Below are 25,579 nucleotides of genomic sequence, written 5' to 3'. Positions count from 1 at the left end.
TCAAGAAGAAATACAGAAACGCAAAATATAATTGTAATGTAAAAACACTCATTAGGTGACAAAAGTACCCCCGTCAGAGTGTTAAATTATAATATTGGATAATTATTACTGATGCATTTGTGTGAGTGAATGTACTCAGTTACAACTTACCACTGCTAACAAATGTAATATTTAAGAAATGAATACAGAACACACACACATACACACACACACACAAACACACACACACCTGGACACACAGTTAGACAGACACACATTTCCAAAACTTAGGGGGACATTGTATTAAATTGAATGTATTCTTCGACACCTAGGCTAATTATTTTCACTTTGAGGGGACTTAGATGCAGGTCCCCACAAAGGTAGTAATACATGATTACAAACACACACTGAGGATGTGTGGCTAGTGTTAGCTCGATTAGTAGAACAGGTGCACATATAGAGGTTACAGTCGTTTCTTTTCAAAACCAAAAAGGGTTTTTGTCACTTTTTCCCTATCCATTTTTTTCTGCGCCTTTTGACATTTTTGCATGATTTCCCCCCCCACGTTTTTGAAGCTTTTGCAGACATTTTTGTTTCATAAAAAATATTTTTTGAATGCTATGAAATTGAATAAAACTTCAAAATTTAAAGAACGTAGTGGGCTGTGAAGCGTTGTGCAGAACAATCCACTTTATTTTTCTGAAAATGTGGTTTCTTTTTTCAAATTGGGTCAAATTTGACCCAAGGACAACAGAAGGGTTAAACTTGATGCATTGGACAACAGGGAGCCAGAGAAGATTCTGGTACAATGATAAAACTTTTGTAAGTTTTTAAGACATAAAATTTCCTGTTCTCAAATTTAAGCAAATAATATATTTTAAAAATTTGAGCATTCAAATTATACTTAAATTCTTTATTTTTAAAATCATTTCAAAAGCCTTTTGATTTTACTTTTTGTAATGTACATATTATGTTCTCCACTCATTTCTCTCCAGCTGTTTTGTTCAGTTCTTCCATCAATCCAGTGGAGGGGACTATTGTACAATGTGTGTGTGTCCTCACAGGAGTGCAGCCTGTTGGCATCCATTTACAGTTATTGCTATTACACTTACATACAGTGAAATAAAATGAATGAGAGAAGCTTGCGTGTTAAAACCTGTTTTCTTCTTCTACCTGGTTCTGTGTGAGATGTAAGTCACATTAAATGGAAGGAGACCTTCATGTCCTGTATTTATTATCTTCAACCTCTGACTGATGTCAGGAAAGCATAACTCATTTATTATCAGATTTATTTTATGATCACCATGGAAACATGCTCTTTACAAGCTGTACTACTAAACATGTATCAATTATCTTGTACAATTATTAACCTGTGAAATGTAGTTTATTTGACATTGAAGCACTACACATGAAAATCTAAAAGCAGCTGTGAAGAGAACAGATTGTTAAAGCTGCTGCTGTTCAGCAAGTCAGAATTTCACCTTCAATCAAACAAACTTGTTATTGCATTGGCCACAAATTTGAAGAAACGAACAAATATATTACTGTCCTCAGCTTCCCGTCTGGCCCAATTTGCCTGCTCTTCTCTATATTGTCTCCTCTCCTCCTCTATTTCTCTATCACGAGCTGCAGCTGCCTGTTGCATCTTTTCTTTGTCAGCCGCCAGTTCCCTTATTTGTTGCTCATACTTTTTCTCTAGTTTCTTCTTCATTTCCTCTTCAGTTTTGCGCATTTGCTCTTTTTTCTCTTTAAGGATTCGTTGTTTCTCCTCTTCTATCGCCCTCTCTGCCCTCTGGAACATTTCAGTGGTGTAATGACTTCCTCCGTTCTTCTCTGTTATATATCTGATCTTGTCGAGCAGCTTGCTGACCTGAGAAGGATCCTTTACCTCGTTATTAAAGACGTGGTACTGGCCGTTACATTTGTCCACAAGTTCCTGCAGGTCTTCGCTGTCCTTCAAGAACTCCTCGATAGGTTTCCCTTTGAGCAGGTCACCATGGGTAAAGAGAACCATGCTGTATCTGTCTGCTTCCTCTCCAAAGATTTCCTGAATCTTCTCCACCGTCTTCTTTTCTTCCTCTGTGAATCGGCCCAGTCTGATGACGACCAGGAAGATGTGAGGTCCAGGAGAAGCATAAGAAATGCTCTGGGCAATATCTTTACTGGTTTTATTATGATCAATCCTTGTGTCAAACAGACCCGGAGTGTCGATAACAGCAACCTTTTCTCCATCCACTTCACCCTTGGCCTTAGCACAGTGTTCAGTCAAAGACTTAGGGGAGAACTCTGATTTAAAGTACTGATTTCCCAGGATGGTGTTTCCTGTGGCGCTCTTCCCAACTCCGGTCTTCCCCACCATCACAATCCTGATCTCCTCATTATTGTATATGTTCATTTCTGATGGTGAAAAAACATATTTCAAAACATTTTCAAATTCAACAGATTATGCAACTTCAATATGGGCAACTCTGACAGCGGGCAGTTGAAGTTGATTTTTTACCTAATGCAGTCGACCACATAGAGCCCTGAAACACCTTTAGGACTGTAAGTTGTCTAGGTAGAATATGTAACAGAATCATCTACTTTTATAGAGCTGTCCTTGAGAAACACGCCCTGAGGCCTTTATTAAAGCAGCTGTTATGATCCATATTTACATTTCTAGTGGCCGTAATTATGAGGGAAGCCAAGAAGAAAATAAGGGAATAAATATGGGAACGTGGAGACCAGAAAAACCTTAAGAAGGCTCGAAAACATTAAGAAGGCTCGACACAACATGACACTTTGCTCCAAGTCTCTCCACAGCCTCTACACATGAACTCGAGCATTGAGAAAATCTTTGGTGTACACAAACTCTTAAAGAGTTTCTGTATCTTGGGGAATACACTTATTTGCTGTAGGGGGGGGAGCTATGGGGGGAGGGGCATTATGCGGTTGTAGTTGATGAGAAATACTGATTGGGTGATGGGTCATGTAATCAGGTCATGTTACTTTATGCCGACATTCCAAACATAGCAGCACATGTGGACAAAGATGATATGAGGTACTGTAAGTGTTGCAATATTTTTCATGAATAAATGTTTGAGAAGTTATGAAATGTTACATTTATATCCTACATGGGCAATGGATCTGTTTTTTCTAAATTTTTCTAATGTATGGACATGAAATAAAGTAGCTAATTCATTGTTTTTGAACTGTTTTGAACTATTAGCATATGAACTATAATAAAAAGAATAAAATGCAAAATTCTACCCAAAAAGGGCAACGTATCTCGGGAGATACAGAGTAAAATAAGTTCATATTTTTGAAAAAGAAAACATGAACTTGTCACTTTACAGTCTAGATACATTTGAAAATAACATTGAATAATTTCAATGTTTGTTTCAATAATTTAAAAATTATTCATGCTTTCCCCTTTAAGGTTTAACTGGCGAGATAGCAGCGACCAGAAAAACCAACTGCTGAAGTGAGTTGTTTAGAAACTCTGTCATTAACCTCTGTACACACCAACAATGTTCTCAGTGCTGAGTTCATGTGTATAGACTCTGCTGATACTTGGAGCAAATGTTCATGTTGTGTCGAGTCTTCTTTGTGTTTTAAAAATAGTGATTTTGATGCGATCATAGTAGTAGCACTCCCATTCAAACGGCCATTTGATGGAAAAACCTAATTATGCTTTTAAACTAACTCTGACTCGGGTACATTCACCAAAAGACCGTAGGTTGTATCTTGGTGAGAGTTACGCTTTAAAGACGTCTTTAAAAGTGACCTTTACATTCAAATCCCTAACTGTAGCCCAAGTGACGTTGGTTTAGATATGAGGTCGTATTTCCACCATCACTAGGTTTTTTTTGGTATGATCTAACAACCCATATCATCTTAATGTTTGCAGGACTTGCTCCTGATTTAAGAAACATTCTCTTCAACTAAGAACTGTTGAAGTTGGTTCATTACTTTGAGCTATGGCATGCAACACATCTTTAAATAAATATTGAGATGCATGTTGCAACATTATGAATACAGATGACTTACCCTTTTTGCCATATTTGCAGTCCATAGGTGGGTCAGGGAGAGAAGAGCAGGTCTGCTGCTGAGCTGAAGAATTGAAGTAAAGTCAGTTTTTCTGCAACAACACTTCCTGATATGAAGACATTAAATCACCTTTAAAACAGTGGTGGCCTTAGAGTGATTTGAAAATTGTGTCTTTTTATTTTGCTACCGTGGGATGTTTCACAGGTTAGATTTTAATGTGTATTTAATGTTTTATATATTTAGTGTAATTCTATTTTGGGAATCTCTGTCGGTGGGTATGTCCATCTTACATACAGGCCAAAAGTTTGGAACCACCTTCTCATTCCTTGCGTTTCCTTTATTTTCATGACTATTTACATTGAAGATTATCACTGAAGGCATCAAAACTATGAATGAACACACACACAACAAAAAAGTGTAATATAACTGAAAACATGTATTATATTGTAGTTTCTTCAAAGTAGACACCCTTTTGCTTTTTTGAAAGCGCTGCAAACCCTTGGTGTTCTCTCAATGAGCTTCATGAGGTCACCTGAAATGGTTTCCATTTCCCAGGTGGGCCTTGTCAGGGTTAATTAGTGGAATTTCTTGCCTTATTAATGGAGTCGGGACCATCAGTTGTGTTGTGCAGAAGTCAGGTTGATACACAGCCGACAGTCCATTATTGCTTTAAGAAATGAAGGTCAGTCGGTCCGGAAAATTGCAAAAACTTTGAATGTGTCCCCAAGTAAAGTCGCAAAAACCATCAAGCGCTACAATGAAACTGGCTCACATGAAGACCGCCCCAGGAAAGGAAGACCAAGAGTCCCTTCTGCTGCTGAAGATAAGTTCATCTGAGTCCCCAGCCTCAGAAATCACAACAACAGCAGCTCAGATTAGAGACCAGATGAATACCACAATGAGTTCTATCAGCAGACACAGCTCAAGAACAACTGTTCTGAGGAGTCTGAATCAGGCCTTCATGGTCCAATAGCAGCTAGGAAACCACTGCTAAGGAGAGGCAACAAGCAGAAGAGATTTGTTTGGACCAGAAACACAAGGAATGGACGTTAGACCAGTGCTTTGGTCTGATGAGTCCAAGTTGGAGATCTTTGGTTCCAACCGCCGTATCTTTGAGCAACACAGAAAAGGTGACTGGAGGGATTCTACATGCCTGGTTCCCACCGTGAAGCATGGAGGAGGAGGTGTGATGGTGTGGGGGTGCTTTGCTGGTGACACTGTCGGGGTAGATTTATTCAAAAATGTATTCAAAATTGAAGGCGTACTGAACCAGTATAGCTACCACAGCATCCTGCAGCGACATCCCATCCCAATCCCAATTTGCGTTTGGTTGGACCATCATATATTTTTCAACAGGACGATGACCCCAAACACACCTCCAGGCTGTGTAAGGGCTATTTGACCAAGAAGGAGAGTGATGGAGTGCTGTGCTTCCACAGTCACCGGACCTGAACCCAATCGAGATGGTTTGGGGTGAGCTGGACCGCAGACTGAAGGAAAAGGGCCGACAGGTGCTGAGCATCATGGGAACTCCTTCAAGACTGTTGGGAAACCATTTCAGGTGACGACCTCTTGAAGCTCATCAAGAGAATGCCAAGAGTGTGCAAAGCAGGAATCAGAGCAAAGGGTGGCTACTTTGAAGAAACTAGAATATAAGACATGTTTTCAGGTTTTTCACATTTGTTTGTTAAGTACATAATTCCACATGTGTTCATTCATAGTTTTGATGCCTATAGTGATAATCTACAATGTATATAGTCATGAAAATAAAGAAAACACATTGAATGAAAAGGTGGTTCCAAACTTTTGGCCTGTACTTATCAACTTATAAAAACTATAAAAAGGTACAGCTTTTAACTCCAACGTAATGCTGGATAATGTAATGACTTATGTTTATCATAAGTACACAATCAGTTGCATTGTGGGCCGTCTGTAAGGTATGTGTAATAGTTCTGGAGAAAGCTGCGAGCAGCAATACCAAAGGCCAGGAAATCAACTAACTCTAGTTTAACCCTGGCTAGTTTAATGAATAATACAAATAACAACATTTTTAATCTTTACTTATAAAGCAATTTAAACCTGCATTAATTAACATCACAAAGGAAAAAGACTTAATGTCTCGGGACGGCAACAGATTTTAAAAATGTCTGATGTTTTACAGACTTAATAAAATGTTTTAGAAACACATTTTTGGAGACAAAAACAAAATGGCAATGATGAAGAATAAAAGACAGATGTTCACAGAAATGTGAATTCTTGTAATCCGCTTACTTTATTTAAATAGTCCAACATTTCACATTTAAAACAAAACTTGTATCTCAATATAATAATTAATACCATAATTGCGTTTTTGTTATTGTGAGTTTAAATTACTAACTCAAGATATTTAAGTTGATAAATTAGGCTTTGATTGTCTTATTTTAGATGAAAAGTGTAGACTGCAAAAGAGATACATACACATGCCCCAATGTCAGCTGTCACAAAGATGATGATCATACATAGCCTACAGTTGAATGTAACTCACCATATCTGCTGACTAGGCTGAAAAGGATGAGTAGGCTGAATGTCTGCATCGTAGAGAGCATCTGTTCTGCTTTAGAGTCCGTTCACAAAGAAGGCTGAGAGTCTGTAACAGTAAGACAACGATCTAGTTCTTTACTTGCAGTTGATTCTTGTTCCCAGGACCAGCTGTTTCAGCTGAACCTCTCTAATTGGTCACTTCGCTATTTCCTCCCCCTTTTTTCCTTTTTCCCTTTAGTGTGTTGTGTTCTTGTTCAACCATTCAATGACTGACTAAAATGCTTCACACCCTTTGTACAGCCTGAATATCCAGTCATCCTGCAGTTTCACTTTCACTTCTGTTCTCTGTAAATGGAAACCCCTGTTCTCTCCTCTCGTCAGCATTTACAGGAAATGCCACCAGTTCTTTTAAATTGAAAAAAAAGTGTGCATGTAAAGTTTAGCCATCCCTTTGAATTTAAAGTCTCTACATGATGTGAGATAAACATGTGTGCTGTAAACCCAGTCAGTAGTTCAACAGATGCCTGTTCACTATCAACTCAGCAGCAAACGCAGACACACACAGTTATAGACTACAACGTAGTGGAACATTTATACAGAGAGTTTCATGTAGATTTCATTTTAATGATTTTTGTAGAAATGCCACTCTTTTGAAACTGTCAGTTTCAGTCTTGCCTTTGACCTGCATATATAATTTCCTCAATGCCAAACGCATGTTTTGGAAAATATCAGTGTTGTCTTAGTTCTTTTACTATGTGAGATTAAATGTGTGTTCAGTTGATTTAAAAACCTTAAATTACAGCACCCCCATGTGGCTGATAAACAGGTGAAAGAAGACAGAGTCTTGCATTTATCATTTTTATTCAAGAAAAGACAAATCAAATGTTAAAATGATGACAGATGACAGAACAACTCCTGTAAGTGTTACATTATGATTGATTATTATTACTGATGCACCTGTGTGAGTAAATATACTCAGTTACATCTTTTTTATAGGACAGTTGAAGACATGAAAGAGGAGGGGGGGGGGGGGGGGGTAACATGCAGCAAACGGCTGAAGTCGAACCCGCGGCCGCTGCGTTGAAGAGTAAACCTCTATATATGGGTGCGCTGAAACCAGGTGAGCTACCCAGGCGGCCATGAATGTAATTTTTAGGAAATTGAGTTCACATTGCCCCAGAAAAAATGCAGAAGACAGTAACAAAGTATTTGTACTTCGTTACTTCATCTCTGGATATGATGACATCAAATTGTATAACTCTGTCTGATGTGATTTTTTGTATTCTGGTCTACTATGGTTTAATTAAATATATACTTAAACATTTCACCTAAAAAATAAAACTACACCTCAATGTGAGATTTAATAATTTGACTGTGTTATTGAGAGTTTCACCCTCAGTTTCACGCCCTAGTGTTGCCTTCCTTCTTTCTAATGTGTTTTTTTCTCTGAATCTTTTAGTATTTGTGACCTCTTCTTGCCTTCCATTTTCCGTCTTTTTCAAGATTGTGACATTGAAAAAAAAAAGTTTTTGCCTTTTTTCATCAGCATTTAAATGTTTTCTAGATACAAGGCTGTTGTTTAGTAAATCGCTGACATCTCTGCATTGTTCCTCTTTATATCTTTTCCCACCAAAAAAATATTTGCGCTGGTTAGGGGTCACATGGCTTAACCCTCATGACCCGAGGACAACATGAGGGTTAAAAAAGCTTGAAATATCCAATAAATTTACTGAGATGTAAGACACATTAAATGGAGGGAGACCTTTATGTCCTTGCATGTAATTACTCATTTATTATCTGATTTATTTCATCATCACCATAAAAACATGCTCTTTACAAGCTGTACTACTTAACATGTATCAATTATCTTGTACAATTATTAACCTGTGAAATGTATTTTATTTGACATTGAAGCACTACACATGAAAATCTAAAAGGGGCTGTGAAGAGAACAGATGGTAGAGCTGCTGCTGTTCATCAAGTTAGAATTTCACCTTCAAACCAGCCACAAATCAGCAACCGTAGGCCAATCATCACGAAGCTTACAGGGTATGTTCAGGTAAGAGCTCCAGACGTAGAGTTGCGGATCGGTGCCGGATTTTTCTGTCGCACCGGCCCGCTCGACAGAAGCATAACAACCCGAACCCGAGCCCGACAGGCATAAGATATTAAGTGTCTGAGCCGACCCGACCCGACACAGTTAAAATGGCATTTGTTTCACATACAATGACACATGTACGTTTGTTGTTGTGGAAAGGCCGCTTTTATTAAGCAATTGTAGGAAGGATTGGGAATGTCAACAGATGAGCGCATCAATGCACACGTGGGCAACAAGCGCCATTACCTACATAATAAGCTGTTTTAAATTCTAAATGTTCAATGCTTATCGCGCTGATGTGACCGAGCCGACCCGAACCCCAGCATCCTTTTACACATCTGTTCCAACCCGGCCCGGCCCGTCGGTACCGTCGGCGTCCCGTCGGGTCGGGTCGTGTATCCATCCTCTACTCCAGACACACCCAGACAGTTAGAAATGCATACACCACTAGGGGGCGCTACAAGCACAGGACACATTTTATTATAAATCACATATTCATTGTCCAATCATCAAACATCTCTCAGGATATGTCGTCATAAGAAACTGAACCACGCCCTGAAAGTTTCATTCAAAAAAAACACGGGGGGGCCCTAAAAACCCAAAAAAACTGCGGGTTTCCAAAAAGCGCTATTAGGCTTAAAAGGTCAAATGTTTTTTCCAATAAACAAAATTTCCCGGAACCCCAAATGGCCCTCACACCACTGAAAGTCTAAAATTTGACCACTAGGGGGCGTTTAAAGGGGGGAAATAAACGAAAATCAAGGGCTTCGACTTCATTACAGTTGTTTGTGTTGTCCCCGGGTTTTCCCCCCCAAATCCCGTGAGCTGGAATGAGCTCCATACCCGGGTGAAAAAATAATGTTTTGGGCCCAATCTTTTAAAGGGGCGGGCAGGATTTTTTTAAAACCACTTTGGGATCACATTTAAAAAATTTTACTTTAAAGTCATATTGAAAAAAAGGGTTTAAACCCACGAACCCGCTTGGGGCTATGTTTACTATTTTTATTTATTTTTTATATTTATTGGGGTTTAAAAACCCCCAAGGCCCAAAAACCCTTCATTTTTTTATGGGTTTTTTTTGTTAAAATTATTTTTTATTATTATATATATTATTATTCCGTTGCCCCCTTTATGGGAAAAAATTTTTAATTCATTTTAAAATATTGGAGGACATTTTTTTTTCCGCTGAAGGGTATTTTTGAATTTCTTTTAAAATTTTCTCCTCTTCCCTTTTTCTCTATCCGACTGCAGCGGCCTGTTGATCCTCTCCTTTCACCCGCCCACCCCCTTATTTTTTGCCAACTTTTCCTCTAGTTTTTTTTCCTTTTCCTCGTCATTTTTGCGTTTTGTCTCTTTCTTTAAAGGAAATTTCGGTGTTTTCCCTCTTCTTCCCCTCTCTGCCCCTTGGAAAATTTCAGGGGTTTTTAAAAATTTTCCCTCCTTTCTTTTTTAAAAGTTCTGATCTTTCGGAGCTCGCAAACCTGAGAACGACCCTTTCTCTTTTATTTTTTAAAGACGGGGGTTAGGGCCCGGGTTCCCTTTGGGTCCCCGGGTTCCTGCAGGTCTTGGGCTGTCCTTCGGGAACCCCCAAATGGGTTTTCCCCTTTTGAGCGGGCCCACCAGGGAAAAGAAAACCCCAGCTGTTACTTTTGGGTTCCTCTCCAAAGTTTTCCTGAATTTTTCCCCACCCGTTTTCTTTTTCCTCTTTGAACGGCCCTTTTGGGACAAACCGGGAAGAGTAGGCCAGGAGAAGCAAAAAAAGGGTTGGGAATATTTTTACTGATTTATTAGATCAATGGGGGTGTCAAACGACCCGGATTGCCGATAAACCCCCCTTTTTCCCCCATCCACTTCCCCCCCCTTGGCCCTTTAGCCTTTTTCATAAACAGACTTGGGGGAAAACCTCGGGTTTAAAGTATTTCTTTTCCCGGATGGTGTTTCCTGTGGCCTTTTCCCAACCCCGGTCTTCCCCCCCCATAAAACCTGATCCCCCATTTTTGGTATAGGTTCTTTTTGGGGGAAAAAAACATTTTTTAAAAACCCTTTTAAAAATTCAAAAATGGCAACTTCACAGGGGGCAGCTCTGAGGGGCATTTGAATTGATTTTTTCAAATTACGGCGCCCACATAGGCCGAAACACCTTTGGGGACGTAAGTTGGGTTAGTAAATTTTAAAACAGAAGTTCTATTTTTATAGGCTGTCTTTGGGAAAAAAAGGCCCTGAGGCCTTTGTTAAAGCAGCATTTTATGACCCCATTTTTAAACATTTCTAGGGGCCCCAAAATTATGAGGGAAAGAAAAAAAAAGAAAAAAAGGGGAAAAATTGGGGTTTTAAAAAAATGGGGGTTAAAAATGGGGTTTTTTTTTAAAAGTTTTTTTTTGGGTTTAAAGAAGGAATTTGAAGGGGGGGGGGAAACCGCCGTCCAAAAAGGGCTTCAGGTCAAAATTTAAACCTAAGGCGGCTGCGTAAAGGACTGACTCCCCCTGCATGGGCAAACCTTTAAACCCCGGTGATTTCCCAGGCGCCCCGGGCCCGGGAAATTTTGGAAGCATGGTTTGGGGTTTGGGCGGGTTGGAAAGTGATTTTTTAAACCCCGTGCCATTCAGCGCCACATTGTAAATTTCCCCCTTTTTTTAACAAAAATTAAGAAAAATGAAAATTTTCCCCCTAAGGGGCAACGGATCTTTGGGGGATACAGAGAAAATAATTCATTTTTTATAAAAAAAAAAAACCTAAAAATTGTCACTTTACATTCTTTTATCAAAAAAATACCCAAGGGAATAATAAATAATTTAAAAATTTATTCATGCTTCCCCCTTTTCCCGGTTAAGGGGGTTGGAAACGCCGGGAAAACCCAACGCTAAAGTTCAACAACTCTCTTTTTTTAACCTCTGTATAAAACCAAAAAATGTTCTCAGGGGTTATTTAAATTTTGTAGAGATGGGTGATACTTGGAAAAAATTTTTCATTTTGTTTTTGTTTTTTTGGGTTTTTTTAAAAAAAAAAATTTTAATGCAAAATCCATAGAGTACCCCTCCCATTTCAAAAGGCCATTTGAGGGAAAAAAACCTTTTTTTAATTTGCTTTTAAACAAATTTTGATCGGGTAAAATCACCAAAAGCCCCGGGGGGTTGTATTTTGGGGGTATTTAGTTTTAAAAGACGCTTTAAAAAGTGACCTTTCCAAAATCCCTAACTGAAAACCCAAATTTACGTTGGTTTAGTTAAGGTCGTTTTTTCCCCCAATCACTGGGGTTTTTTGGGGGAGGACCCAAAAAACCCCCATATCGTTTTAAAGGGTTGGGGAGGACTTGCCCCTTTTTTAAAGAAAAATTTTTCTTAAACCTAAGACCTGTTGAATTTGGTTTTTTTTATTTTGGGAATGGCATACAACCATCTTAAATAAATTTTGGAAAATACATCCCTGCAACTTTATGAAAACATTTGGGCCCTTCCCCTTTTTGCCAAAATTTGCAGCCCCTATTTTGGGTTTGGAGAGAAAAAGCAGGTCTGGCTGAGCTGAGGAGGGCAAACAACCGGGCCCGTTGTGAGTTTGGGGTAACGGATTGAGAATTTGGAGGAACCAATGCAAAAAGGGAGAAGAGGTCACGGTAAAAAACAAAAAAGGATTTTTAATCAACATGTAAAGGAATATCAAATTACCAAACACAAAAAGAGCTATATGGGTTCTGCCTATATACAATAATATAATATATACTACAACTCAATGTGAGAATTAATACCATAATTGCATTCTGTTATTGTGAGTTTAAATTACTAACTCAAGACTAATTTAAGTTCATAAATTAGGCTGATTGGTTTATTTTAGAGGAAAAGTGTAGACTGCAAAAGAGATACATACACATGCCCCAATGTCAGCTGTTATAAATAGATGATGATCATACATAGCCTACAGTTGAATTTAACTCACCATATTTGCTGACTAGGCTGAAAAGGATGAGTAGGCTGAATGTCTGCATCGTAGAGAGCATCTGTGCTGCTTTAGAGTCCGTTCAGAAAGAAGGCTGAGAGTCTGTCTGAGACAATGCTTCTTATATGAAAACTTCATCCAGCAAGCCACTCCCATAAAACCCCAAAACAGGAGGTGTTTCTGGGCTTAGTGCACAGGCTGCTTTTTACGTTTAGCATAAATTGATAGTAAAGTTTGTCATTTGGCCCCTTTTCCTAGCCCAAAGTTATAGTATAGTATAATTTTACTTTAGTTAGTACATTCAGCAGTCAGCTGCTGCTTTATACTTCTCATTTTAATCCAGCACAGTTCCAATATGCACTACAGCATCTTCATTGTTCCTTGTTGTCTCTGTGTCATAACAGTAAGACAACAATCTAGTTCTTTACTTGCAGTTGATTCTTGTTCCCAGGACCAGCTGTTTCAGCTGAACCTCTCTATTTGGTCACTTCGCTATTTCCTCCCCCTTTTTTCCTTTTTCCCTTTAGTGTGTTGTGTTCTTGTTCAACCATTCAATGACTGACTAAAATGCTTCACATTTTCTATTGGCTCATTTTATTCAGTTTCACTTTCACTTCTGTTCTCTGTAAATGGAAACCCCTGTTCACTCCTCTCATCAGCATTTCCAGGAAATGCCACCAGTTCTTTTAAATTGAGAAAAATAACATGTGCATTTACAGTTGAGCCTTTGAATTGTAGTTCTTAGTCTCTGTTCACAACATGACGTGAGATGAACAGAGAGAGATTGATTCTCACCACTTTCAAAGCATCGTTTTCAGCAGCAGTAGGACAATGTTTTTAAAGAAAAAGCCATAAAAAGCCACTGTCCACCATCTGATCAGCAGCAAACGCAGACACACACAGTTATAGACTACCTGGTGAACATAGTGCAACATTTATACAGAGAGTTTCATGTAGTTTTCATTTTAATGATTTATGTAGAATTGCCACTCTTTTGAAACTGTCAGTTTCAGTCTTGCCTTTGACCTGCGTATATCATTTCCTAAATGCCAAAGGCAAGTTTTGCAAAATATCAGTGATGTCTTAGATATTATACTGTATGTGAATTCAAATGTGTGATCATAGTTGATTTAAAACCTTACATTACAGCACCCCCATGTGGCTGATAAACAGGTGAATGAGGACAGAGTTTTGCATTCATTTATTCAAGAAAAGAAAAATCAAATGTTTAAATGTTTATAGATGACAGAACGACTCCCGTAAGTGTTATACTATAACTTGATCATTATTACTGATGTACCTGTGTCAATAAATACACTCAGTTACATCTTGCCACTGCTAATAAATGTAAAGAGAAATCTGGAAAAAAAAATGTTTGGGTATTTTAGGTCTTTATTTTTATAGGACAGCTGAAGACATGAACGGGTGGAGAGGGGGAAGGACATTTAAACCTTTATTTATATATGAGCGTGCACTCTACCAGGTGAGCTAACCAGGCACCCATAAATGTAATAATTAAGAAATTGAGTTCACAACAAACCCACATATTGTCAGGATTTGAATTTGTCCCCAAAAGGTCATCAAGTCCCCACATGAGACGGTGTACATGTGTGTCCCCGCAACAGCAGCAACACGTGTTTGCAAACACACACTAGGGTTAAGGAAATAAAACTGCAGATTGCATTACAATATTTTATTTTAATTCTTGAGTTTAATCATAAAATTACATTTTGAATGAAAACTAATAATTTTATCAGTTTACTTAATATGTAAAGGTCTTTATTTAGTGAAGTCTGAACTTCCTTAAGTCTTGTTTTGAGGTACATTTATTTTTCCCATGTGAGCTTGAAATTAACTGTAGCCACTACAAAGTCTTTTTGACATCTTTAGATGTATGTTAATAAAATGCATTACATGATTAATTCAATATTGTACATTGCTGTGTGTTTATATAATATCAATGTATTTTTAATGCACAATGCATGTTAAAGAAAGAGTTCAATGAGTTTGACCTCATGCCCCTCAAACAAAATACATGGCTTGCAGCTTGTTGGAGCTAAATCCTGCTCCGGTCTCAGGGGTCAGTCAATTAATAGTCAGAATCTCAGATGTTGATGAGTGAATCCTTTTTATTACATAGAATATATTGCAAATCACACACAATGTTTAAACACATATAACATTTTAAATTCCAACAGGCCACAGTGCACTGCTCGAGCTAATTTTGTTGTTATCTCCTCTGCCTCTTTTCTGTAAATATCGTATGTTTAGTGGCTTTTTTGAGACAAAGACACAAATATGCATTATTTTTGACAGCATGTACTGTATGCCTTGTTCTGTTTTCTAAATCTGTGCACGCACAACACACATAAGCCTCATTTCAACTCCCATAGTTTACCATGAATGGATGTAGAAATACCCTAAATTCAGTTTTCATATAGATTTATTTGCACACTCTGCCAAAGAGAAATACAGCAATAAAGTCACATAGGTGTGTGACCACCACTTACAGACATAGGAATCAACACGAAAATTGGTGGCACCCCTACCACTAATTCTTCATGTTTCTAAAATTCTAAATTAAGGATTTAAATTATTAGACATCAAAAGGATGGTCAATGGAGGATAAGGATTAAATATATTCTTAAACTGACTTTACAAATTGCTTCACAGTTCAGAATCAAGTTAAACCATCATTAACAGGGAGATGATGCTCAAATGTTAATAAAAATAATGATGAAACGCATCATTTACAAATAATGTAAAATTAAGATTATAAATTTCCCTTTATACATTTCACAGAATTCTGTGTAGCCAGCTAATAATAACACAATCAGTTAAACTGACTGAGGGATTATAATTGAAACGTGAGAAAGATAGGACATTTTTTAATAATAACTTCCCCTATTCCCCAGAAATAGTTATAGTATGTATTAAAAATTACCCTTAACCTTGAACTTCAATCATTATTTCAGTGAACTTACAATGATTATTTTATTTAACGGCCTTGCTGCCCTGTCATTTGTCCTTCGTCTCAAAAAATTGACAACGGAAAACGTGAAGGAGCCTTGCCCCCGAAATAGTGAAATTCCAGAGCTGGTCACAACAGCTAGAAGATTGATTTCAGAATAGTAATAGCAACCATCAACATTGGTAGAAATATGGTATTCAACTTTGTAGGTAATGAACTGCTGTTCTCAGCTTCCTCTCTAGCCCGCTTCTCCTGCATTTCCTTCAGTTTCTTTATTTCCTCCTCCAGTTCTCTTTCACGAGCTGCCCTTAAATTATTCTCCCTATGTTGTTGCTCAAACTTCTTTCGTCAGTTCCTCCACCTCTTTGCGCATTTTCTCTTGGTTCTCTTTAAGGATTCGTTGTTTCTCCTTTTCTATCTCCCTCTCTGCCCTCTGGAACATTTCAGTGGTGTAATGACTTCCTCCGTTCTTTGCTGTTATAGTTCTGATCTTGTCGAGCAGCTCCTTGACCTGAGAAGGATCCTTTCCCTCGTTATTATTAAAGACTTGGTACTGGCTCAGATTATTAACCTGTGGAATTTAGTTTATTTGACATTGAAGCACTACACATGAAAATCCAAAAGGAGCTGTGAAGAGAACAGATGGTAGAGCTGCTGCTGTTCAGTAATTAAAAATGCCACTTGCAAACCAGCAAATTTCTTATTTTACCCAAACAAAAAACGGAAGAAACGTTTTATCAGACCCAATATTGAATTACTGTTCTCAGCTTGCTGTCTGGCCTGATTTTCCTGCTCTTCTCTGTATTTTCTCCTCTGCTCCTCTATTTCTTTATCACGAGCTGCAGCTGCCTGTTGCATCCTCTCTATGTCAGCCGCCAGTTCCCTTAGTCGTTGCTCATACTTTTCCTCTATTTTCTTCTTCATTTCTTCTTCAGTTTTGCGCATTTCCTCTTCTTTCTCTTTAAGGATTCGTTGTTTCTCCTCTTCTATCGCCCTCTCTGCCCTCTGGAACATTTCAGTGGTGTAATGACTTCCTCCGTTCTTCTCTGTTATAGTTCTGATCTTGTCGAGCAACTCGCTGACCTGAGAACGATCATTCATCTCATTATTATTGAGGACGTGGTACTGGCCGTTACATTTGGCCACAAGTTCCTGCAGGTCTTCGCTTTCCTTCAAGAACTCCTCGATAGGTTTCCCATTGAGCCGGTCACCATGGGTAAAGAGAACCATGCTGTATTTGTCTGCTTCCTCTCCAAAGATTTTCTGAATCTTCTCCACCGTCTTCTTTTCTTCTTCTGTGAATCGGTCCAGTCCGATGACGACCAGGAAGATGTGAGGTCCAGGAGAAGCATAAGAAATGCTCTGGACAATATTGTTAATGGTTTCCTTTTCATCAGTGTTGGTGTCAAACAGACCCGGAGTGTCAACAACAGCAATATTTTGTCCATCCAATTCACCAAAGACTTTTTACAGTGTTTTGTCAAAGATTTAGGGGAACACTCTGATTCAAAGTAGTGTTTTCCAAGGATGGTGTTTCCTGTGGCGCTCTTCCCAGCTCCGGTCTTCCCCACCATCACGATCCTCATCTCCTCATCATTGTGGTAGGTTGTGGTCAGTTCACGCATAAAGACTGAAATACAAAGATGAAAAATGAATGCTCGATGTCTTCATGAATTTTTTGTTCAAAGGAATTCCACAGAAGACATTCGGGGTGCTGTGTAGAAGCTTGAAGACATTGAAAATAGCTCAAGTTAGGGTCTCAGTTTGCTTCCTCCAACAGCTTTACACCTTTGGTGTGACATACAACATTAAACTGAACAGTACAATCTGAAATTCCCCCAATAAATTACCACAAATTAGATAAGTACAACAGGGGACTATTTGATAGCTGAAGTAAAAAAATTAATTCAAAATGTATTATAAACCTGTGACCCTATCTCATAAAAAAACTTCCTTTTCAATTAAATGTATTTGTATCATCAAATCATAACAGACTTTATCTCAGGACACTTTACAGATTAGGTCTAGACCACAGTTTAATTTACAGAGACCCAACAATTACCCCAAGAACAAGCAGTTTGTGCAGTTTGTTTGTAACCCTTGTGTTGTCTTTCCATCAAAATCAACACTTTTGTTGATGCTTTTTAATCAATGTTTTTAACTTTTTTCTCACGTTTTTGTCCCTTTTTTCAATGTTTGTCACTTTTTGACGTTTTCAACATTACGTAACACTAACTTATTAACTTTAGTTTTACAGTTATTTTTGGAATTTATGGTCAGTAAACCTCAATTATAGGAAATTATACCTAATGTTTGAGTTAGAAAAGCAGAAATTAGGAATTATTTAGACTAAAATTAAAGGAATGGATGTTGATGGATAATCACAGACTGGAATATGTCAACTTTTACTCAATACTATTTCAAAATCACTTCAATTTTTCTCTCCAAATGCTATGACATTGAATAAGACGCCCTAAAATTAATGAAAGTAGAGATTTGTACTTGGCAAAGAGCGTTGTGTGGAATCAACCATGTTATTTTGGGAACTTAAAAAGAACATTAATATAGGACAACTGGTCAGTTTGACCCAAGGACAACATGAGGGTTAAATGTAGTTATGGATACGGCTGTACCAAGCAGAACTTGCTGAAAATGCCACAATGACAAGTTTCTGAACAGAAAAATAAAAAGCCTTCTTCAGCCAAACAGGAACTTAATGGTGCCATCATGCGTAGTAATATTTCAGCAACCACACATCAACAGTTCATACATTATTTACAAATATCAGACACATGCTTGAGATATACAAAGTTAATTCACAAAAGACTTTCAACCTGTTTTTGACCTATATGTATTAAAGTCTTGTAATTAACACCGCTCTCTTAACCTTCCTGTTACCTTCCTGTCCTGTGGGGTCAAACGTGACCCGTTTTTCAAAGTTTCTACCCGAAAAATGTGTTTCGTTTAATCAAATTAGCAAAAGAAAACAACACGGTTGGTTCAATACAACATTCTTCACAATATCATTGAATTCCAAATGTTATCTTGTATTTTACAGCATTTGGAGAAAGAAAAAAAACTGTTAAATGGTTTAAAAAATGTTTCCTTAACCCTCGTGTTTCAGTAAAAAAAATTTGGCACGAAAAAATGAGCCGTTGAAATAAGAGCTGGAAAATGTCAATGATAAAAATATCCAAAAACTATGGCAAAAACATTAAAAAGAGCACCCACAACATTGAAAAAGTGACAAAAATGTCAGAAAAAGTAATAATAAAAAGCTATTTTATTATTTCACGGTTGACGGGAAGACAACACAAGGGTTAACTTTTTGTTAATTCATTACCAAGAGACCTCATTCTTAGATAAAACTTAAAAATGTATAGTATTACAATGCATTCAAATGTCTTTATCATAGAAATATATAACAGATAAATGCTAGAATCATTGTTCGCAAACTTGAGAAAGGATAGTAAAACAGAGCAAAGTAAAAATATTTTTATATATGCGGCATCAGCACATTATACATGAAAAATATAGACAACAGAAATACACATCCATCCCTGTGTCACCAATAGATGATTGCTATAATAAATAGAGTTAAATATTGACTTACCATATTTAAATATCGTGGTTCCCATGTTTGGATTGCAGAGAGCAGATGCACTGATAGCGAACTACAGAGAGAAAGGTAAAAGCCGGTTTGCAAACAATGCTTCTTGTATGAAAGCTTAATGCAACAAACCACGCCCATAAAACCAGATGAAGACTAGAGGAGTTTATCTGTCTAGTTGCCAGGCTGTTTTAGAGACTGACGCTTTTGTGCAACAATCCAGTCAGGAATGTTTCGTGCTTTGAATCCTATCTAATACTGGTTTGACCAGTGTGAGTTGATTTTGAAAGCATCGACGAGCTCTGAGAACAAAGCGACATGAAGCAGGATTCGGTTCACAATGTTCTAAATGTGTAATGAGACACACGAGAATATACAGTACATACTTTCTCACAAACGCTCTATTCATTTAGATGATTTGTAGAAAGATAAGAGAGTCAGGATGGGTTAGGTTAGGTTAGGATTAAGGATTGTCTCGAGATCTGTTCACACAGATATAAAAACAGTGTTGCAATTTAGGATGAAAATAAAATGGATGAAAATCTTCATGACTTCTCACAGAATGGGATGTGAAATATAACTTTATTTACAACAGAGCAGTCATGGGAAAGTATTGACATTAAAGTCTATGTCTATCTATATGTCATGTGTAGCCTATTATATTCTTCACATATAGAACACATGCTTAATTTATTTTAGGTAAGTGTTATATCTAATATCAGACGATGTCAAACTGTACAGTAAACACTGTTGACTCTGTGCAATATATCACATGTGCCATTATTATTATTACATCTGTGCATAATGTTTCATTTATGCAATTTACTAATTCATGTGTAATTTATTGTATAATACAGTTTGCTATATATTGTACACTTATCTATCTCTGTACACTTATATATCTTTGCTCTTATCTTTGCAATTTCCCCACTGTGGAACAAATAAAGGTTTTCTTATCTTATCTTATCTTAATATAATAGCTATAAACATGCTTGATACATTTTTGCTTTAGGATTTTGCACAATTGATTTTGAGCTGACCTTCTTTATGGTTAACTTTCTCTTTCTTTTCCTGCTTCATTTATAGTCACCCTTTGTTGTCCCATTTTATTTTTTATACTCTAGCAGAACTTGAATATCTGGTCCCCCAGCATGTCCTTGTTCTTCAGTTAACTGCAAACCCTGTTTGCAGCATTTCCAAGAAATGCCACCAGTTCTTTTAAGTTTCTAAAGATACAGATCCATAAATGAGTGTGACCAGCCCTTTGAATTGTTGTTCTAAGTCTCTGTTCACATGTCAAATGTACAGATTCTAATGTACTTTCAGATGATTGTAAGCTTCCAAACACTTCTGAATTTGACCTTCAGCAGGGCTTTTAAATAAATGCCAAATCATAAATCAACACTGTGAATTGATTCTGTTACTTTTATTTCTGCCTTGTGCTGAAACGGGAAAACATTGTACTGTTGGCCTCCGCTGCTGACCAGCTAGCTCAAATGCACAGAAGTCAGTGATTATGTATTATTATTACTTGTAATTTATTATTCACACATTCACATCTTCTCATAACTGAATATATCAAAGAAATTACATCAAATAGTTAAAAGTTTAGTACACTATATATTGAGTATGAAAAAGTCACTGTAGATTTCACCTGTTCTGAAAGATTGTAGCTTTGAAAAGTCAACCATCATGTTCACACATCACATATTACGTTGTTTTAATAGAAGGACATGATGTATGAAATGTCCGGTGAAATTTATGTAATATTTGTATAGTTTATTGCATTTGTAATGATATGATATTTCATGAACTTGGACCTGCACATTTGCCTATATTGACCTCTGAAGGAAAATACAATACATCCTCCAACCATCAGGGGTCTGTTATACTGGCATACGTGGTACCTAAAAGGACAGGGACCCAGGAGGGAGATTTTGGGGGCTTGGCACCCAGAAAAAGAGATCTGTAGGTGGGGCCTCCCAAGGAGAGAGACCGGAGATGCTCCAGTTTTGTTTGCTTCCCTTATTTTCTTCTCAAGTCTATCCAACTCTTTGCGCATTTGCTCTTTTTTCTGCCTCAACATTATTTTTTTCTTCTCTTCTAACGCCCTTTCTGCCCTCTGGTACATTTCAGTGCTGTAATGGCTTCCTCCATTCTTCTCAGTTATATATCTAATCTTGTCGAGCAGCTCCGTGACCTGAGAACGATCCCTCAGGTCATTATTGAGGACGTGGTACTGGCCGTTACATTTGTCCACAAGTTCCTGCAGCTCTTCGCTGTCCTTCAAGAACTCCTCGATAGGTTTCCCTTTGAGCAGGTCACCATGGGTAAAGAGAACCATGCTGTATCGGTCTGCTTCCTCTCCAAAGATTTCCTGAATCTTCTCCACCGTCTTCTTCTCTTCCTCTGTGAATCTGCCCAGTTTGATGACAACCAGGAAGATGTGAGGTCCTGGGGAAGCATAAGAAATGCTCTGGACAATAACTTTCTTGGTTTTCTCTTCATCAATCCTAGTGTCAAACAGACCCGGAGTGTCAATAACAGAGACCTTTTGTCCATCCACTTCACTAAAGGCCTTTTTACAGACTGTTGTCGAAGATTTCGGGGAGAACTCTGATTTGAAGTACTTTGTTCCCAGGATGGTGTTTCCTGTGAATTGAGTTGAATGTATTCTCCAACACTTAGACTAATCCTAACCTCTGCCTAACTGTGACCTTAAATCTTTTTCTTTTAATAATTCTCTTTGTGGGGACTTAGATGTAGGTCCCCACAACAGTAGTAATACATGATTACAAACACACACTGTGGTCGTGTGGACGGGTTAGCTCGGTTAGTGGAACAGGTGCACATATAGAAGTTTACTTTTCGACACAGCGACCGCGGGTTTGACTCCGACCTGTGGCCCTTTGCTGCATGTCATTCCCCTTCTCTCTCTCCTTTCATGTCTTCTCTCTCTCCTTTTCATGTCTTCTCTCTCTCCTTTTCATGTCTTCTCTCTCTCTCCTTTCATGTCTTCTCTCTCTCCTTTTCATGTCTTCATGGGAGGCCTAAAAATGGAAAGCCTAAAAATTACAAGGGTGGCCTACGGATGGAGTGGCTGTGGTTCAGTGGTAGAGTGGTTACCTGCCAATTGGAAGGTTGGTGGTTCAATCCCTGGCCCTGCAGTCCCCTGTCAAAGTGTCTTTGCGCAAGACATTGAACCCCAAAGTTGTCCCTATCAGAGTGTAAATGTGTGTGTGTTTATCTGATGAGCAGGTGGCACCGGCCACAGTGTATGAAACTTAAAGAAAGTAATTGGCTGTGAAGAATTCTCCACTTTATTTTTCTGAAAATGTAGTTGAAAAAAAACACTTTTCTTTTCTTTTTTTAAGTTGGGTCAAATTTGGCCCTAGGACTAAACAAGGGTTAAACTGGATGCATTGGAGAACAGGGAGCCAGTGGAGATTCTGGTAGAATGACGTATTTTTATAAGTTTGAAAGACATCAAATTTCCTGCTCTCAAATTTAAGCCCTAATATAATTTAAACAGGTGAAAAACAATGCTGGGGATTGAATACATGTTCTGTTTTCGATTGACATCAAATGCATTTAACATTATACCGGTTATTAGATTAACAGATTACATCTAAATGGGAATTTCTGCTTTTAAAGCATTTTCTACCATGTAAACACCTGCCCTGCATTAATTAACAATACAAGGGGAACTTTAACCTTTGATTATTGTCTCATGATATCTGATTGATATATTTCTGTTTTTTACAGACTTCATGAGAATGGTGTTGATTTTTTCAACATTACGACAAAATCCAAATAAGACAATGGGGGAAATAAATGGCGTGGAAATGAAATTGGGAATTATTGTACTTTGGTCTACTTAAACATTGTGTCATACAAATGTATACCTCAATATAAGAAAACTTATGTTTCAGCATTCAAATCATACTTAAATTCATTATTTTACTTTTTGTAGTGTACACATTACGCTCTCCACTCATTTCTCTCCAGCTGTTTTGTTCAGTTCTTCCATCAATCCAGTGGAGGGGCTATTATACAATGTGTGTGTCCTCACAGGAGTGCAGCTTGGTGGCATCCATTTACAGTTATTGTTTTTACACTTACATACAATGAAATAATATTAATTTAAGGAAGTTTGCCTGTTTTCTTTTTCTTCTTCTACCTGGTTCTGTGTGAGATGTAAGGCTCATTAAATGGAAGGAGACCTTCATGTCCTGTATTTATTATCTTTAACCTCTAAATGATGTCAGGAAAGCATAACTCATTTATTATCAGATTTATTTTATGATCGCCATGGAAACATGCTCTTTACAAGATGTACTACTAAACATGTATCAATTACCTTGTACAATTATTAACCTGATAAATGTAGTTTATTTGACATTGAAGCACTACACACGAAAATCTAAAAGCAGCTGTGAAGAGAACAGATGGTAAGCTGCTGCTGTTCAGCCAGTCAGAATGTCACCTTCAAACTAAGAAACGTTTCATTGCATTGAACACAGAACTGAAGAAACGCGATATTGGTTTACTGTTCTCAGCTTGTGATATTGGATTACTGTTCTCAGCTTGCTGTCTGGCCAGATTTTCCTGCTGTTCTCTATATCTTTTCCTCTCCTCCTCTATTTCTCTATCACGAGCTGCAGCTGCCTGTTGCATCCTCTCTCTATCAGCCGCTAGTTCCCTTATTTGTTGCTCATACTTTTCCTCTAGTTTCTTCTTCATTTCTTCTTCAGTTTTGCGCATTTGCTCTTCTTTCTCTTTAAGGATTCGTTGTTTCTCCTCTTCTATCGCCCTCTCTGCCCTCTGGAACATTTCAGTGGTGTAATGACTTCCTCCGTTCTTCTCTGTTATAGTTCTGATCTTGTCGAGCAGCTCGCTGACCTGAGAATGATCATTCATCTCATTATTAAAGACGTGGTACTGGCCGTTACATTTGTCCACGAGTTCCTGCAGGTCTTCGCTGTCCTTCAAAAACTCCTCAATAGGTTTCCCTTTGAGCTGGTCACCATGGGTAAAGAGAACCATGCTGTATCTGTCAGCTTCCTCTCCAAAGATTTCCTGAATCTTCTCCACCGTCTTCTTTTTTTCGTCTGTGTGTCGGCCCAGTCTGATGACGACCAGGAAGATGTGAGGTCCAGGAGAAGCATAAGAAATGCTCTGGGCAATATTTTACTGATTTTATCATGAACAATCCTTGTGTCGAACAGACCCGGGGTATCGATGACAGCAACCTTTTCTCCATCCACTTCACCCTTGGCCTTAGCACAGTGTTCAGTCAAAGACTTAGGGGAGAACTCTGATTTAAAGTGGTGTTTTCCCAGGATGGTGTTTCCTGTGGAGCTCTTCCCAACTCCGGTCTTCCCCACCATCACAATCCTCATCTCCTCATCATTGTGGTAGGTTGTGGTCGGTTCAGCTAAAATACAAAGATGAAAAATTAATGCTCTATGTCTTCAGTATGTCTACATTTGGGGTGCTGTGTAGAAGCTTGAATACATTGAAAATAGTCCAAGTTAGTGTCTCAGTTTGCTTCCTCCAACAGCTTTACACCTTTGGTGTGACAAACAACATTAAACTGAACAGTACAATCTGAAATTCCCCAAATAAATTACTACAAATTAGATAAGTACAACAGGTCATAATTTAATAGCTGAAGTAAAAATGTAATTGAAAATGTATTATAAACCTGTGACCCTATTTCATGAAAACCTCCTTTTCAATTAAATGTTTTTGTATTATCAAATAACATACTTTATTCAGGACACTTAAGTTTAGGTCAAAACCATTTTAATTTCGAGACCCAACATTACCCCAAGAACAAGCGTTTGTCTTTTTAGTAAAGGGATTTGTTAAAATGCCACTGGAAAATGACGAGTTTCTCAACAAAAAATAAATCTTCTTTGGCCAAACGGGAATTTTAAAAATGTGCTATCATGCTTAAAATTTTTCAAAACCCACACATCACTTCATACTTATTCAAAAATAAGCCAGCTTGAGATTAAAAAGTTAATTCACAAAAAATTTTCACCTTTTTTTTGCCCTACATGTAAAAACACTTGAAATTTAACCGCTCTCAAAACCCTTTAAATTTAATTTCATTACCAAGAGACCCTCTTTCTAATGGGTGAAATGAAAATTTAAAAATTTATGTATTACAAGCTTCAAGTCTTTTCAAGAATTTTAAAACAAAAAAAATGTAGAATCAATGTTCGAAAAATTGAAAAAGGATGTAAACAGGGCAAAAAAAAAGATTTTTTTATAAAGGGATTACCCAATTATAAAAAAATATAGACACAAAAGCACTCATCCCTTTCACCTAGTTTGCTTCATAGATACAGTTAATAGGGCTTCCCCTTTTTGTATATTGGGGTTTTCCCATTTTTGGGTTTGGAAAGGGGCGTGCATGAAGCGAACTACAGAA

The 25,579-nt window shown here is 37.8% G+C and overlaps 1 protein-coding gene and 1 pseudogene across 1 annotated transcript; both read right to left on the bottom strand.

Annotated features, from left to right (window-relative positions):
• LOC116698880 (GTPase IMAP family member 4-like) overlaps positions 1-6,823 on the bottom strand; it is an 11,480-nt pseudogene extending 4,657 nt beyond the window's left edge.
• LOC116699348 (uncharacterized) lies at positions 1,139-25,579 on the bottom strand. The gene is given in 7 exon segments (XM_032531882.1): positions 1,139-1,460; positions 16,209-16,984; positions 16,987-17,157; positions 20,899-21,789; positions 23,640-24,302; positions 24,305-24,582; positions 25,515-25,579. Coding segments are annotated over 6 exon segments (2,778 nt in total). The 5' UTR covers positions 25,538-25,579; the 3' UTR covers positions 1,139-1,460; positions 16,209-16,232.

Source organism: Etheostoma spectabile, chromosome 12 (assembly GCF_008692095.1).
Source record: "Etheostoma spectabile isolate EspeVRDwgs_2016 chromosome 12, UIUC_Espe_1.0, whole genome shotgun sequence".
Lineage (NCBI taxonomy): Eukaryota > Metazoa > Chordata > Actinopteri > Perciformes > Percidae > Etheostoma > Etheostoma spectabile.
The sequence above is the reverse complement of the archived record's forward strand: the minus strand, read 5'-3'. Positions and strand labels throughout refer to the sequence as shown.